This window comes from Sus scrofa, chromosome 4 (genome assembly GCF_000003025.6).
Source record: "Sus scrofa isolate TJ Tabasco breed Duroc chromosome 4, Sscrofa11.1, whole genome shotgun sequence".
Taxonomy (NCBI): domain Eukaryota; kingdom Metazoa; phylum Chordata; class Mammalia; order Artiodactyla; family Suidae; genus Sus; species Sus scrofa.
Window position 1 is genome coordinate 8,669,178 of NC_010446.5, and position 13,954 is coordinate 8,683,131.

Consider the following 13,954-nt stretch of genomic DNA (forward strand, 5'->3'; position numbering starts at 1 on the left):
AACTCTCCACCACCGACCGCGCACCTAAGGGAAGAAGAGGGAGCCAGGAGCATTTGCTTACCCCCCGAGCGGGTGTGTTCCCGGTGCGCTCGGCCTCAGCCAACTCAGCAACTTGGATTTTACCTCCAAAGCCTAGAAGCTGGCTGGGGAGGTGAGACTTAAAAGATGCAGGGGCCAGGAGAACGCGGAAAAAAGAGGCAGCCCCCGAGCCTCGCCTCCTCTCCCCCGACAACGCCCGGGCCGGGAAAGCCCCAACGCCCACGCGAGCGCGGGGAGCCGGGCGAGGGCTCGGCTGCGGGGGCGGCATGCCCGGCGATCCCCCGGCCTCCCCGCGCGCGGGGTGGGGGCCTCGGGGAGGGGCGGGGCCTCCCGCCGCGACGGGGCGGGACAATGGGGCCCCACCCCGGCGAGGGCGGGCGGGAGGCGGCGTGCGTTCGGCCCGCCGCGCGCTCGCCCGCTCGCCCGCTCGCGCGCTGCTGCAGCTGGAGCGAGGCTGAGGCTGGAGCGGGCGGGGAGGGGCGCGGGTGGGAGCGCGGAGGAGGGAGGAGGCGGCGGCGGCGGCGGCGCGTGTGGCGGGCGGGCGGGAGGGCGGCTGGCACCGGGCTTGTAAATAAACTGCGATGCTGTCTCGGGCTCGCCGGCCCGGGTGCCGCCGCCGCCGCCGCCGCTCCGGAGCGCCGGTGCCCGGCTCCCGTCGCCGCGCGCCCTAGCGCCTCCGCGCCAGCCTCGCGCGCCCTCGCCGGCTGCCCGCAGCCCCCGGTCCGCGCCCCTCGGGGTCCCGCGGCTGACCCGCGCGGGATGTGACCCCTTCCCCCTGCCCCCCGGGGCTCCGCCTTTGCCTGCTTTGGGGGGGGGGTGGGTGGGGAGGGGCGCGCGGATCATGGCATTGGAGTTCCCGGGTTTGCAGCCGCCGCCGCCGCCTAGTCCACGCACCCCGAGCGCCCCTTCTTCCCGAAGCAGCAGCGGAGAAGGCGAAGCGGCCGGCGGAGGCGAGGCAGATGGGGCTCAAGGCGCGCAGGGCGGCGGGGGCGGCTGGCGGCGGCGGCGACGGGGGCGGCGGAGGCGGCGGGGCCGCTAACCCGGCCGGAGGGGACGCGGCGGCGGCCGGCGACGAGGAGCGGAAAGTGGGGCTGGCGCCGGGCGACGTGGAGCAAGTCACCTTGGCGCTCGGGGCCGGAGCGGACAAAGACGGGACCCTACTGCTGGAGGGTGGCGGTCGCGACGAGGGGCTGCGGAGGACCCCGCAGGGCATCGGGCTCCTGGCTAAGACCCCCCTGAGTCGCCCGGTCAAGAGGAACAACGCCAAGTACCGGCGCATCCAAACTTTGATCTACGACGCCCTCGAGAGACCGCGGGGCTGGGCGCTGCTCTACCACGCGCTCGTGTGAGTACCAGGCGGCTCGGGGCGCCCCTCGGAGGCGGCGCGTGGCGGGGGGGCGGGGGGCGAGGTGGGGGTTGGAGCTGAGGACCCCTCGGGGGCTTCAAAGTCCAGGAGCGCGGGTCTGCCGCATGGGAGACCTGTCTGCCCTCTGCTGTGTCTGTGTGTCGGGGACCACTCTGGGTGTTGGACACCAGGGCTTACAAGATCCAAGCGCGGCTGCTCAGCTGATTTGGAGATTGGGTTGGCGTGTTTGTGTGCGCGCGCGGGTGCGCATTTATGGCACCTTCTCCGGATGTTGGTATCCAAGCTTAGGAGAATTATGTGGTGTTTCCAGTTAACGAGGAGACTGAACACGATAAGGCGGATCCTCCCATGCGTTCTATTTTTCTGCTTGGGGTGGGTCTCTTCTCTTGGGATCGCTGCTGAGTTTAGATGATACATTCAGGAGTTGGGGATGGGAGTGGTACACTGCCCACAGTGGTGTGTGTGTGTGTGCGCGTGTGTGTGTGTGCGCTTGCTTGCTTGCTTGTGCCATTCTTCTTAGGGCACCATTCTGGTTTGGAAAGGAGCTTGGTTTGCTCCATTTGGGGACCTGGGCTGGTCAGAAAGCATGTATTGGGGTTCTTTTTAGGGAAGCTAATGAGAGAGGGGGATGGGGGGTAGGTTGATTATGATTCTCAGGCTCCAAGTCTCAACTGAGGGGTGAGGGTTTAACAGGGCCAGCAGGTGAGGGCAGGGGGATTATTTTGGCTGAAACATCTCCACAGTTTGATCTTAACGTCAGCTGCTTCCCCTTCTCTTGCTTGAGCTGAGCGGAGGCAGTGGGAGTGGTAAGGGGTCTGGGCTGGAGGTTTGCTTTGCCCCCAGGCTCCCTTCCCCTGGAAGGAGTCTTCTTCTAGTCAGGATGTAACTGCGTGGTGGAAAGGAAGGTGGAGCTTCTTGTGCACCTGACTCTGGATAGAAAATCCCGCTGTATTTGGGGAGAGGGAGAGGATGGCAGGGTGGTTCCTCTCCCAGCAGGGGAAATTGTGTCTGTCAGCACACACCTCGGGGCTGGCAGGGCACTTCCAGGGACCTCTTACTTCCTGTCTGTGGCTTAGTCATCCTGATGGCTGCTTTTTAAGAAGCTGTACCATTAACAGGACTGTGCCGGGGAACCGGCCGGGACCTTGACCCCTCTTGTGTGCTTTTAGTCGTGGGTATTCCTCTCTGCCCTTCTCCGATTGATCCCTTCCCTGCCTGGTGGGAAGGAGTTCAGGGAGCCTTGGAGTTCCACTACGTGCCCATCTTACTTGGTTGGAAACTGCTTTTCCCGGTTTGGCCACCAGGTGGGGGCGTCTGCCCAGGACCTCGGGCTTGGCAACAGGTTTCATCAGAGAGGTTACCAAAGCCCAGAAAGGGTGCCTCCGGGAAACTGAGGAACCAACCAGAGCCAGGAGGGCCTCCGCCAGGAATATGGCTGGTCTGGCCTTTGGGTGGCCCAGCCTTTGGCAACCATGTCTGCGTGTACTTAGAGGTGTTAGTGGCTGGAGAGGAAGGCTAGCCATTGTTGGTCTTTCATTTGCTTTCTTCAGGTGGTGCAAAGGGATGAAAATATTTTCACTTCAGTCTCTAGCACTGTTTAGTTAAATTGGACTGAAGATGATACTGGAAAATGCAGTAATAAAAATGGCACAAAAATTATTCGCGTGTACACGGATGTACACAGCCTCGCTTGTCCTCTTGCACGTAAATGCTGTTGAGGATGTATTGGCTGGCTTCCCAGCCCGCAGTCCCACTGGAGTGTGCGGACTTCCTCCCCCCCGCCCCCATTTTCCAGCCAGTGTTCCAGCCGGTCTTGCCCAGTCTGGGGAAGGGCTAGCTAAGGCATTCATTTTATCCTTCTCTGAAATTATTCCATCACCTGAAAACAGGGTTGGGAATGCCAAAACCTGTATGTAGTCTCAGTTCCCCAGAAAGGATCCAGGAAAATGTCAAACTGTGGAAGGAAGAAGAATGGAATACCGAGCTGGGCACTTTCACCCGTGCGAATCATGTATATCATTCTCATTGCAGTTCTGTGATGTGGGGATTGTTACCTACATTTGATAGGTGAGGGCGTGAAAACGAAAACAGATAAAACCACTTGCCCAGGGTTACACAGCTGAGGTTTTGGAACTCACATGTGAATGCAGTGGGTTATCTCTCTTTCTGAGCCCCGATCGCAGTTCTGACTTTCTGCTGACAACTGTGGGAGTCTGGGTATTTCCCTAGGTGTCACTGGGTCTCCCTCGGCCCATTGGTGACAGAGGACTCTTAGTCATGCCTCCGCCTCCTCTTCCTCGCTCACAGTTGGAAAATGGCTGGAAATGGAGTTTGGAATCAAAGCAAGAGCTTGGTCAGAACCCAGGGACATGTGAGATGGCCTGGGGGGGTGGGGTGGGATTGTGGATTCTGATTAATTGGATGTTATTACAGGAGAACCCATGTTTGGTTGGTTTGAGCTCGCTATTGAAGCACACCTAGTTAGTGGTTGGGTGGTTAATGGCCTAAGTGGACCAGGAAACACTGTCCTGTCATCGGGTGGGTTTTAGGCTTAAAGAAGGTCGTCTATATGAATGGAATTAACCCAGCATTAGGCATGAAGTATTTATTAGTTGAGTCTGAAACAGGGTTTCTTTAAAAGTCATATGCACCTGCTCCTGTGGCTGCGCTGAGGCTGTCTGGGGACTCGTCCTTCTTAGCCTGTTAGTGGAAAGATGCTGGCTTCATCTTGGCATTATTACTGGTTTGGCACCATGCAAGCATCCTGCTAGCTGGGTATGATCAATCGCTCATCAGTAGACAGAACAAGGGAAAATGATCACAAGAGATGCACACTGATTGCATTCTGAGTTGGACCAGCCCCAGGGACATCTTGTAGGCGAGGCTGAGAAGTGGCGCTCAAGGACCCAACAGCTGCTTTGGAAGGTAAAAGGCCTGGCTGGTGTGCTTTAGCCTGTTGACTGCAGGATCTGCCGCCCCCAAAGTGGAGGGGAGACACTGGCCTCTCACTAGGACCCCTCTTTAAGGCAGAGTCTTAGCAAATATTTCTCTTATCAAATATAAGAGAAATTTGATTTCCCAAACTGGTTTTGTGTCTTACAGCTGGAATGGTCTTGGGCAAGTTGCTGGATTTCTGAGCTTTGGTTTCTTCCTCTAAAAATGTTATCAGTATAGGGGAATCTTGTGGAGTTAGGAGTGCCTTCGGTAGAAGAAATGCTCAAGAATTATTTGTGTTTAATGTTAGTTAATGGAAGTGCCTTCTGTGCCTGGCACTCGTCTAGACATTGGGGATAACAGCAGCAAACAAAATCAAGCAAAACAAAAGTCTAATCTCTGCCCCCAAGAGAACATATATTCTAATAATTTCTTAATAATATTCAGAATCATTTAATAATAACACTGATGTTAGCAGAAATCTCAGGATTTGACCATCTGGTCAACTTGCCTGCCCAGGCAGAAGGAATCCCTTCAACAGCATCTCAGCCAGCGCTACAACTTGTAATTCATTATTAAAGGGACATGATTTATCTCTTCTAGATCATGCTGGATTCAGTTCTCTCAACTGTTCTATTTCTCTGACTCTATTCATCCATTCTCCTTCTTTTCAGCCCCCATATGTCTTATTCTCATTTCCTGCCAGATCCTTAAACTCCTCAGTCCATCCTCCCCCTTTTTTTCACCCCATTAATCACCCTCTTTGCATTTCCTTCCTTAGTTTTTTTTCCCTCTCATTATTGAGAAGCAAGGATTTTTGAGAAGTCCTTGTTCTTTTTAAAATTGTTTTATTGTGATAAGAACACTTAACATGAGATCTATCATCTTAATGAAGATTTTGGTGTCCAGTCCATTATCGCTGCCTATAGGACAGCGTTTACAGCAGATCTCTCATCTTGCTTAACTGATACGTAGTGCTCACTGACTAGTAACCCCCTGTTTCCCCTTCCCTCCAGCTCCTGGTAACCACCGTTTCACTCTCCGACTATGCATTTGACCATTTCAGATTCCTCATACAAGTAGAATTATGACTGGCTTATTTCACTTACATCGTGTCTTCAGGGTTCATTTGTATTATCACTTACTGCAGAATTTCCTTCTTACAGACCGAATAGTATTCCATTTTCTTTATCCAAGCGTCTGTTGATGGGCATTTAGGTTGCCTCCACATCTGGGCTAATGTGAGTAGTATTTCAGTGAATATGGACGTGGTACCATCTCTTTGAGATCCTGTTTACAGTCTTTGGGGAAAATAATTCAGAAGTGGGATTGCTGGATCACACAACGGTTCTATTTTTAATTTTTGAGGAACCTCCATACTGTTTTCCAGGTGCATCATTTTGCATTTCCACCAACAAAGTGTAAGACTTGCGGTTTCTTCACATCCTCACCGCCACTTGTTGTCTCGTGCTTTATCGGGTTTTGTTCGTTTGTTTGTTTTTGGTAATAGCCGTTCTTTCTCAGCGGTAAGAGCATGGTCTTTGAAGTCAGACCCGGATTTCATCCACCTCTCCTGTGTCCTTGCTTTGTGACCTGGAGCAACTCGCTTCTCTTTCCTGGATTTCAGTTTCTTTATTTCTGATATGGAGATAATAATGCTGACCGCCCCCCCCGGGGGGGGGTTGTAAAATTTAATTGAGGGATCGATAGTAAGCTCCTAAACATTGCATGGTGTTGATTTGCAATCTCAGGAATTCCCCAGGTGAAATCTGAAAATGTTCCCGTACACGGAGGACAAGGAGAGACCAAAGAAAGAGGCAGCCCATTGTAGATGAAGAAGCAGAAAAATTACCTTGCTACCCAAGACCAGTAGATGTCCATACCCATCTGCCAGCCACTTAAAAGTTTATATAGAGGCTTTAATGGGGTTCAGTAACGTTCATTGTCCGGATGGTCTCAATAGGAAGTGCTTGCTCAGGGCTCTGTCCTTGGAAATAGCTCCCACTGTGGGAAAGGTGAGCAGAGCGTACATTTCCAGCACCGGAGGGATGAGGAGCCAGCTTGTGGGTCAATCAGTGGTCATGACCTCCGCTAACCCATTGTAGATTTCAGTAAATACTGGGTTTTTTTTTTTTTTTTTTTTTTTGCTTCCCCTCTCAGTTGCATTCAATCCGCCTTTTCCTTGCACCCCTCATAAAAATCCATGCCCCCGACCCTTTCTGAGAGTCCCATTTGATTTTTCATTTTCTGAGCTCCCTGCCTTCTTCCTGGCTCTCTTTTTTATGACGTTTTTTCAAACCACTCAAGCAGAGTGAAGAAGTCCCGTAAGGGGTCACTGGCCACAACCCACAGTATCAGATCTCTGGGCTGCAGTGAGGCTGTGTGCTGGGAATGACACTGGCCAGTTTCTAGGAAATGGGCTCACATCAAGTGGCCATTCGTGCTGGAAGGGAGGGAACCAAGGGGTCCCTCTTTTATAAACAAATGTCAGATGCTGAGAAGTTACCTGATTTGCTCAAGCTCTTGAAGCTGCCGCCCTCAGCCCTCAGCGGTGGAGCTGGGATGGTGCGGGAGTCCTCCATCCATGAGGTGGTGCCCCCTCACCATGTCCTGGCTGTCCTTCCTCTCTGGACACAACACACGCAAAGAGTAGCAGAGATAGGCTGAAGCGCTCCCTCCCTGGGCGAGGTGCTGGCAGCTGCGTTTCGTGAAAGTTCCCAAGGGAAACCAGTGCTTCGGCTCTGTGGGCCACACTTTGGGTAACAAGGCTTCTCAGCCTTCATCATGCATGTGAATCATCCAGGCAAGAAGGCACCTTAGGAGAAATCTGGCCAACTCCGCCTGACCCAGGGCCATCCAATTTGGGTATAATGCTGTGAACTGACCCTACCCGCCTCCTGAATAATTCATTGGAAATTTACAGTTTGTAAATTACATCTTTGTGCCCAAGACGACCTGAATGTAATCATGAAGAAATAACAAAGTCAGCGTGGAATCGTGGGACAGCCTGCAAAATATCTGGCATCTTTTCCAAAGAGTCCATGTTGTGAAAACAAAGGCGGGGGTACCTGTTTCAGTTAAAGGTAGTGACACCACGTGCAGTGCTTGAAAATCCCCGGTTGGGACTACAACAAACTTCTGCAGCACAAAAGAAGGGATCGGCTAAACGAAAAGATGACCATGGACGGGTAGACACTATTTGCAACCGTGTATATGTGACGGGTTAATATCCAAAATTTGTAAAGAATTCAACCAACTCAGTAGCAAGCAAGCAAATAATCTGATTAAAAAGTGGGGAGAGGATCTGAATAGACATTCTTTCCGGAATATATACACACGGCCAACAACTCCATGAAAAGATGCTGAGCACCACTGGTCATCAGGGACATGCAAATCAAAACTGCAGTGAGATAGCACCTCACACCTGTCAGAATGGCTGTCATCAAAAAGACCATAACTAGTGCTGGTGAGGGTGTGGAGACAAGGGAACCCTCCTGCACTGTTGGTGGGAATGTAAACTGGCGTAGGTGCTATGGAAAAACAGGATGGCAGTTTCTCAGAAAATTAAAAATAGAACTACGGTATGATCCGGCAGTCCCACTTCTGGATAGGTATCCAAAGGAGATGAGATCAGTATCTTGAAGAGCTGTTTGTGCTTCCGTGTTCACTGCAGTATTATTTATAACAGACAAGATAAGGGGACAACCTGAGTGTCCATTGAGATGCATGAATAGATAAAGAAACTGTGGCGTACACATAAAATGGAATATTTTTCAGCCAAAAAAGGAAGGAAATCATGCTATTTGCAACAGCATGGGTGAACCTTGAGGGTATTATGCTGAGAGAAATAAATCAGAGAAAGACAGATATTGTATTCTCTCACTTATACGTGGAATCTAAAAAAATTGAACTCGGGCACAGAAATCAGCCTGGTGGTTGCCAGGGTGTAGGGTGGGAGGGCAGTGTAGGAAATGGGTGAAGATGATCAAAGGCATGAACTTCCCGTCCTAAGATGAATAGGTCCTGGGGATCTGATGCACAGCACGGGGACTCTCGTTAAAAATAACTCTGTTGTAAAATCGAACATTGCTAAGAGAGCAGATCCTAAAAATTCTCACCAAAGAAAAAAATCACCTATATGCAGTGTTGAATGTGTCTTTGAACCTTATTTTGGTTATCATTTCACAATATACATGTATATTTAATCATCACATTGTGCCCTTAAACTTACACCATGTTACGTGACGATTACATGTCAGTAAAGCCAGAAAAACCACCAACAAACCAATACGTCTGATAACTCTTGGTTGGACCCCAAACTGAAAAGATAAATACGAGGAGAGGATATTTAAGAGGGACAGTCAAGAAACTGTGAACATGGACTCCATATTAGATGACATTATTATGTCCAAATTTAATTTCTTAAGTACGATAATTGCATTGTGGTTATAAAGTGAATATTCTATCTTTTAAGAGATATATGCTGTAATTTTTAGTGGTAAAGGGTTATACTGCAATTTACATTTTTAATAATAATATAGTATTATCGTAACAGTAGTACGCTGGAAGCAATATAAAGACCTCAAAATACATGCACTTAATGGAATATTATAAAGCACTTTAAATGCTAGTTATTTATTCATTCATACAAAAATAGAATAGTTACCAAGTTGTCCGCAAGGGGTTGTATTAATTCTTACTCTTCCTGGGATTGTCCCTATACCTTCAATGACAATGAACAATATCATTTTTAAAGAGTGGTCAGTGGTAACTTGTGTTGATATGAAACATGCTAAAGTTGTATGTTTAAAAGATTATGTCAATTAAGAAGGGACGTCTACCCGGTGCCATGGCCGAATATCTGGGGTTTTCTTTCTTTTCATTCCTGTAAGGGGATGTGGCTTAAGTTTTGAATTGGGTTAATTCAGGATAGCTTCTGCTCCTAAAGAGAAATACTCATTGAAGGTCCAGTTGTATTTCTTTTTTTTCCCCCCTTACTTAACCCTATGTATTTGATTCATTTAATCCTGATTGCCCATGAAGGACAAATGTCTTTTTTTTTTTTTTTAAATGTGTGAGATTTTTTTCTTTTTTTTTTTATTACTCAGTGAATTTATTACATTCGTAGTTGTACAATGACCACAATCCAGTTTTATAGGATTTCCATCCCACACCCCAGCGCATCGGTTCAGCACAGATACAGACCACTTAAGTGCATGTGTGTGTGTACACAACACACGCACACACAGGATGAGAGAGAAGGAAGCAAACGTGGCAAAGACATTAACAGTTGGAAAATCAAGGGGAAGAGTATACCTGCTGGGATTATATTCCTCTTCTAATTAAGACATTTTTTTAAATAGAACATTAAAAATAAAATTTAAGGGCATTCCCATCATGGCTCAGCAGAAACAAATCTGACTAGTATCCATGAGGATACAGGTTTGATCCCTGGCCTCACTCAGTGGAATAAGGATCCAGCATTGCCGTAAGCTGTGGTGTAGGTCGAAGATGCGGCTTGGATCCTGCGTTGCTGTGGCTGTGGGGTAGGCCGGCAGCTGCAGCTCTGATTCAACCCCTAGCCTGGGAACTTCCATGTGCCGCTAGTGTGGCCCTAAAAAGAAAAAAAAAAAATTTTTTTTTTTTTTTTAAAGCACAAACAGACAGAAACAACACATGGCATACACATGAATACACATGAACTCCTTACCCCCCAAATTGATACCACAGCTCTGTGGGGGTCCAGGCATCATCGTTAGATGATTCCAGTATGAAGCCAAGCCTGAGAAGTGTTGACTGAGCTGAACAGGCTTTGTTAGATTTGGGGATCCTGTATAGACAGTGCCTCAGAATTTCTCTTTGACTTCTTTTTGAATTTACAATTTTTTTAAGTAAAACTTTTAGTTGAAGTATAAGTGATGTACAGTGTTGTGTTAGCTTCATGTGTATAGCAAAACAGTTCAGCTCATATATATATACACATCCGTACACACATACACACACATGTATATGTTCTTTTTCAGAATCTTTTCCCTTACAGGTTATTGTGAAATATTGAATACAGTTCCCAGCACTGTGTCCAGGTGATGGCAAACATTGCACCTTGCATGCTAAGGTCATTCGTTTCAAAGCCACACATACTGACTCCACTGCCAGGCTTTGGGCCAGGCCACGGAGAGAGATGAACCACAGTTCTGTTCCTGTGGAGACAAAGACTGGAAACAACTGAATGTAACTAGTAAATGCAGCAAGAGCGTGCAAAGGAGGACCCCAGGCACGCAGAACGAAGAAGCACTGGCTAAGCCTCCTGTGTCCAGGGAGACGTCTGCAAAGGCGGTGTTAAGCAGCGGAGAGAAGAGGAAGGAATGTGCTGATGACCGGTTGATGACCAGTCTCCCTCTCCTACTTGGAGAATAGAAGGCTCCCTTTAATTACAGTGAATACTAAATTATTACTCTTGCATTGTGGGGTGGCTCCCCCTTGTAAGTCTGTATTCATTAAAACAGATTTCTTCAGTGTTTAAAAAGTTCCTCAGTAAGTGTGACCCTATGGTTGTGTTCCAAGGGAGCTGTCTCACTTGTCTGTAGCATGGTTTCTCTGGGTTGCGAATCGTGGAATCTGGACCAAATGCGCAGAAGAAAGAGGAAAGCCAAGTGCAGACGAGTCAGGCATCCATCCACAGGCCTCCGCTGGCCACTTGCCAAGGAGAGTTTCTCTCCCTATTGCAATTCCCCGTGCCTGGATCCCCTTTTTCTCCACCCTCCTGGCCCCCCAAGTCTAGCCCTCTACCAAGAGTCATATAAAAATACCCTCTGATCTCTTCTGAGCCCAACGTTGAGTTGGGGCCTTCAAAACCACCCTATGGGAGTTCCTGTTGTGGCTCATTGGGTTAAAGACCTGATATTGTCTCTGTGAGGATGTGGGTTCGCTCCTTGGCCTCACTCAGTGGGTTAAGGATCTGGCATTGCTGCAAGCTGCAGCGTAGATCGCAGATGTGGCTCAGACCCAGTGTTGCTGTGGCTGTGGCGTAGACCTCAGCTGCAGCTCCAGTTCGACCCCTAGCTCAGGAATGTCCATATGCCTCAGGGGTGGCCATAAAAAACAAAACAAAACCGAACAAAAAACCCCATCATATTAATGTTTTCATCCATTCAAGTTGTCATAAGGTCACCTGTGAGGTAGCACCATCATCTGGTCCATTCATAGAAACATGATCTATTTTCATTAATAAAGGTCACTGACATTTATAGAGTTATAGCCCTGTGCTGCACTTGGTAAGCTTTTTTTTTTTTTGCTTCTTAGGGCTGTGCCACCCACGGCACATGGAAGTTCCCAGGCTAGGGGCTGAATCAGAACTGTAGCTGTTGGCCTACGCCACAGCCACAGAAACCCAGATCTGAGCCACATCTGTGACATACACCACAGCTCACAGCAGAGCTGGATCCTTAAGGCACTGAGCGAGACCAGGGATTGAACCCGCATCCTCTCAGAGATGTTGGGTCCTTAACTGCTGAGCCATAGGGGGAACTCCCGGGTTAAGCATTCTTGATGGTTTTTCTAGGTGTGGCTGAGAGCCCAGCCTCCAGGAAATGGAAGCTCTCATCCCTAGGCTACTTTGCTCTCTAGTCTACTTCTGATAACCCCATTGCTCATCTGATAAATGGCCTTAATATTCCCTGCCTCACACATTGTTGAAAGGATTAAATGAATGAATTCCCGAATGTGCTCAGCAGAGGCTAACAGTGCATCTTACTTTGTGTCCATCCAGAAGCCCCCTGAGACATGGCACTCGGTTTAAGTGGTTTGTTTAACGCAGGGTCGCGTAGTCTTGTTTTCATCATCTCCCTTTTGAGAAGACTTTTTGAACATGTTGTTCCCTGATGGCCCCCATCCGTGACGTTGTCATGCCACAGATACACTGCACACCTCTCTATGTACTGTATGTATGTCTGGCTTGACATATAAAGAGAGTCAGCTTTTTCCCTCCAACCACACCCTCCCAGAACCAATTTTACCCCCTTGGAGGCAAGACCATCTCTGTTGAGAATGCATGATTGAGGAGGTGATTCCGAGAAAAATTGCTAAGATAAGTAAACTTGGAGAAAGTGGGGAAATGATACAGAGACGAGAAAGCAAACTGTATGCGAAGGCTACCATGGGGGTTAATTAAAGCTGGTCCTCCTGGGGGCCCCTGGAAGGCAGTGGAGAAAAATGCAGAATTACCCTCAGACTCCATCCATCATTGGCTCGGGGCTGATCCCAGGGGTATTACCTGTCAGAGAAATCCCTGAGATAAAAATGGGGGTGTCTGCCAAAGGTATTTGTTTGCAGAAGGCCACCTTCAGCAGGTGCTGGGAGCGGTACCCAGAGCGGGTGGGAGCAGCACTGACGGTGACTGCTGTACATCGTCTCATTAAGTGAAGAAGATACTAGAATTTGAAGTTCACATATCTCTCTGTGCGCCCCCCTCAGTGGTTCTCAAGGAAGGGAAGTTTTGTGGCCTAAGGGTCATGGCAATTCTGTTGTGTGTTTTCCTTTCATCAATTTTTCATTTAGGAAAGTCATTCAGGAAAAAAAAAAAAAAAAAAAAAAAAGAAGGGAATTTAAAGCGTTTGTAAATACATTGATTCTGGGCCTGGTAGCTAAAGATAGCCAAGCTTTTCGAGCTTGTAGGATTTTGTGTGTAGGGTTGTAGAGTCCTCCAAAGCACCCCGAAACCAGGCATTGTCCGCCTCATCCTTTGCGAGAAGGAGCCGTATCCTTGTTGAAAACACCGTGTGTTCAACTCTCAGTTCTCACCGAATAAAACGAGAGGATGATTTTCTTGTATTTCGTTTCATGTATTATTTGATTTGATTTCATTGATTATTTTAGTTTTGCACGTTTAAAAGTTTGAACGTCCTGCTGGACGGTCGTGGTTCTGTTGTCTGTGTACACACCCCCCTTCTCTTTCAGAGTCTTTTCCCACCTAGAATATGGGGTATTCTACCCACCGCAGAATGTTTGGCAGAGTTTCCTGCGCTCTCCAGGCGGGCTCCCTTGGCCAGTCACTCCATATACCTCAGTGGGCATATGCCCATCCCAAACCCCAAGGCCTCCCCCCACCCCAGGACAGTTCTTTTCATAAACATGGGGAACTTTAGTCCTGACAGCCTAATGCTGAGTGGTTTCTGGGATACTTTCAGAGAATGGAGCATCCAATGAATGCATAACATGAGAAACAGCGTTTTCAAAACAAGATTAAAATAGAGATTCCAGGTGCTCTCATGGACACAGCTTTCGGGGAGGGGAGGGCAGCAGCTTGGTTGTGAAGTGTGGTGCTGTCACATCTGCCACTTGCCTCCCTTCTGGTTTCCTGGGACGGTCATTACCCTCCACCTTCAGGCTTCCGGAATGTTAACAGGACCGTGGACGTGTCGTGTTGATTCCTCTTCTGTGCCATGGTTTCCACGGGGGAGAAATCTCAGAGGAAAATCATCATCCTTCCTGTTTAACGTACTTGTCTCCAAATATCTCCTTGTTTATCAGTCTCAAGGTATTCTGACGCATCATTCAGCAGACGTTGGTTTCAAGGCCTGGAAGATGCCAGGCCTCGGACTAGGAAGGAATAGAGGA

The 13,954-nt window shown here is 48.9% G+C and overlaps 1 protein-coding gene across 1 annotated transcript in view; it reads left to right on the plus strand.

Annotated features, from left to right (window-relative positions):
* Positions 792-13,954, plus strand: part of KCNQ3 (potassium voltage-gated channel subfamily Q member 3) — a 308,688-nt gene continuing 295,525 nt past the window's right edge. Inside the window, exon 1 of the mRNA XM_021088897.1 lies at positions 792-1,384. Within this exon, the coding sequence (XP_020944556.1) occupies positions 999-1,384 (386 nt within the window). The 5' untranslated portion in view covers positions 792-998. The remainder of the gene's footprint in view (positions 1,385-13,954) is intronic.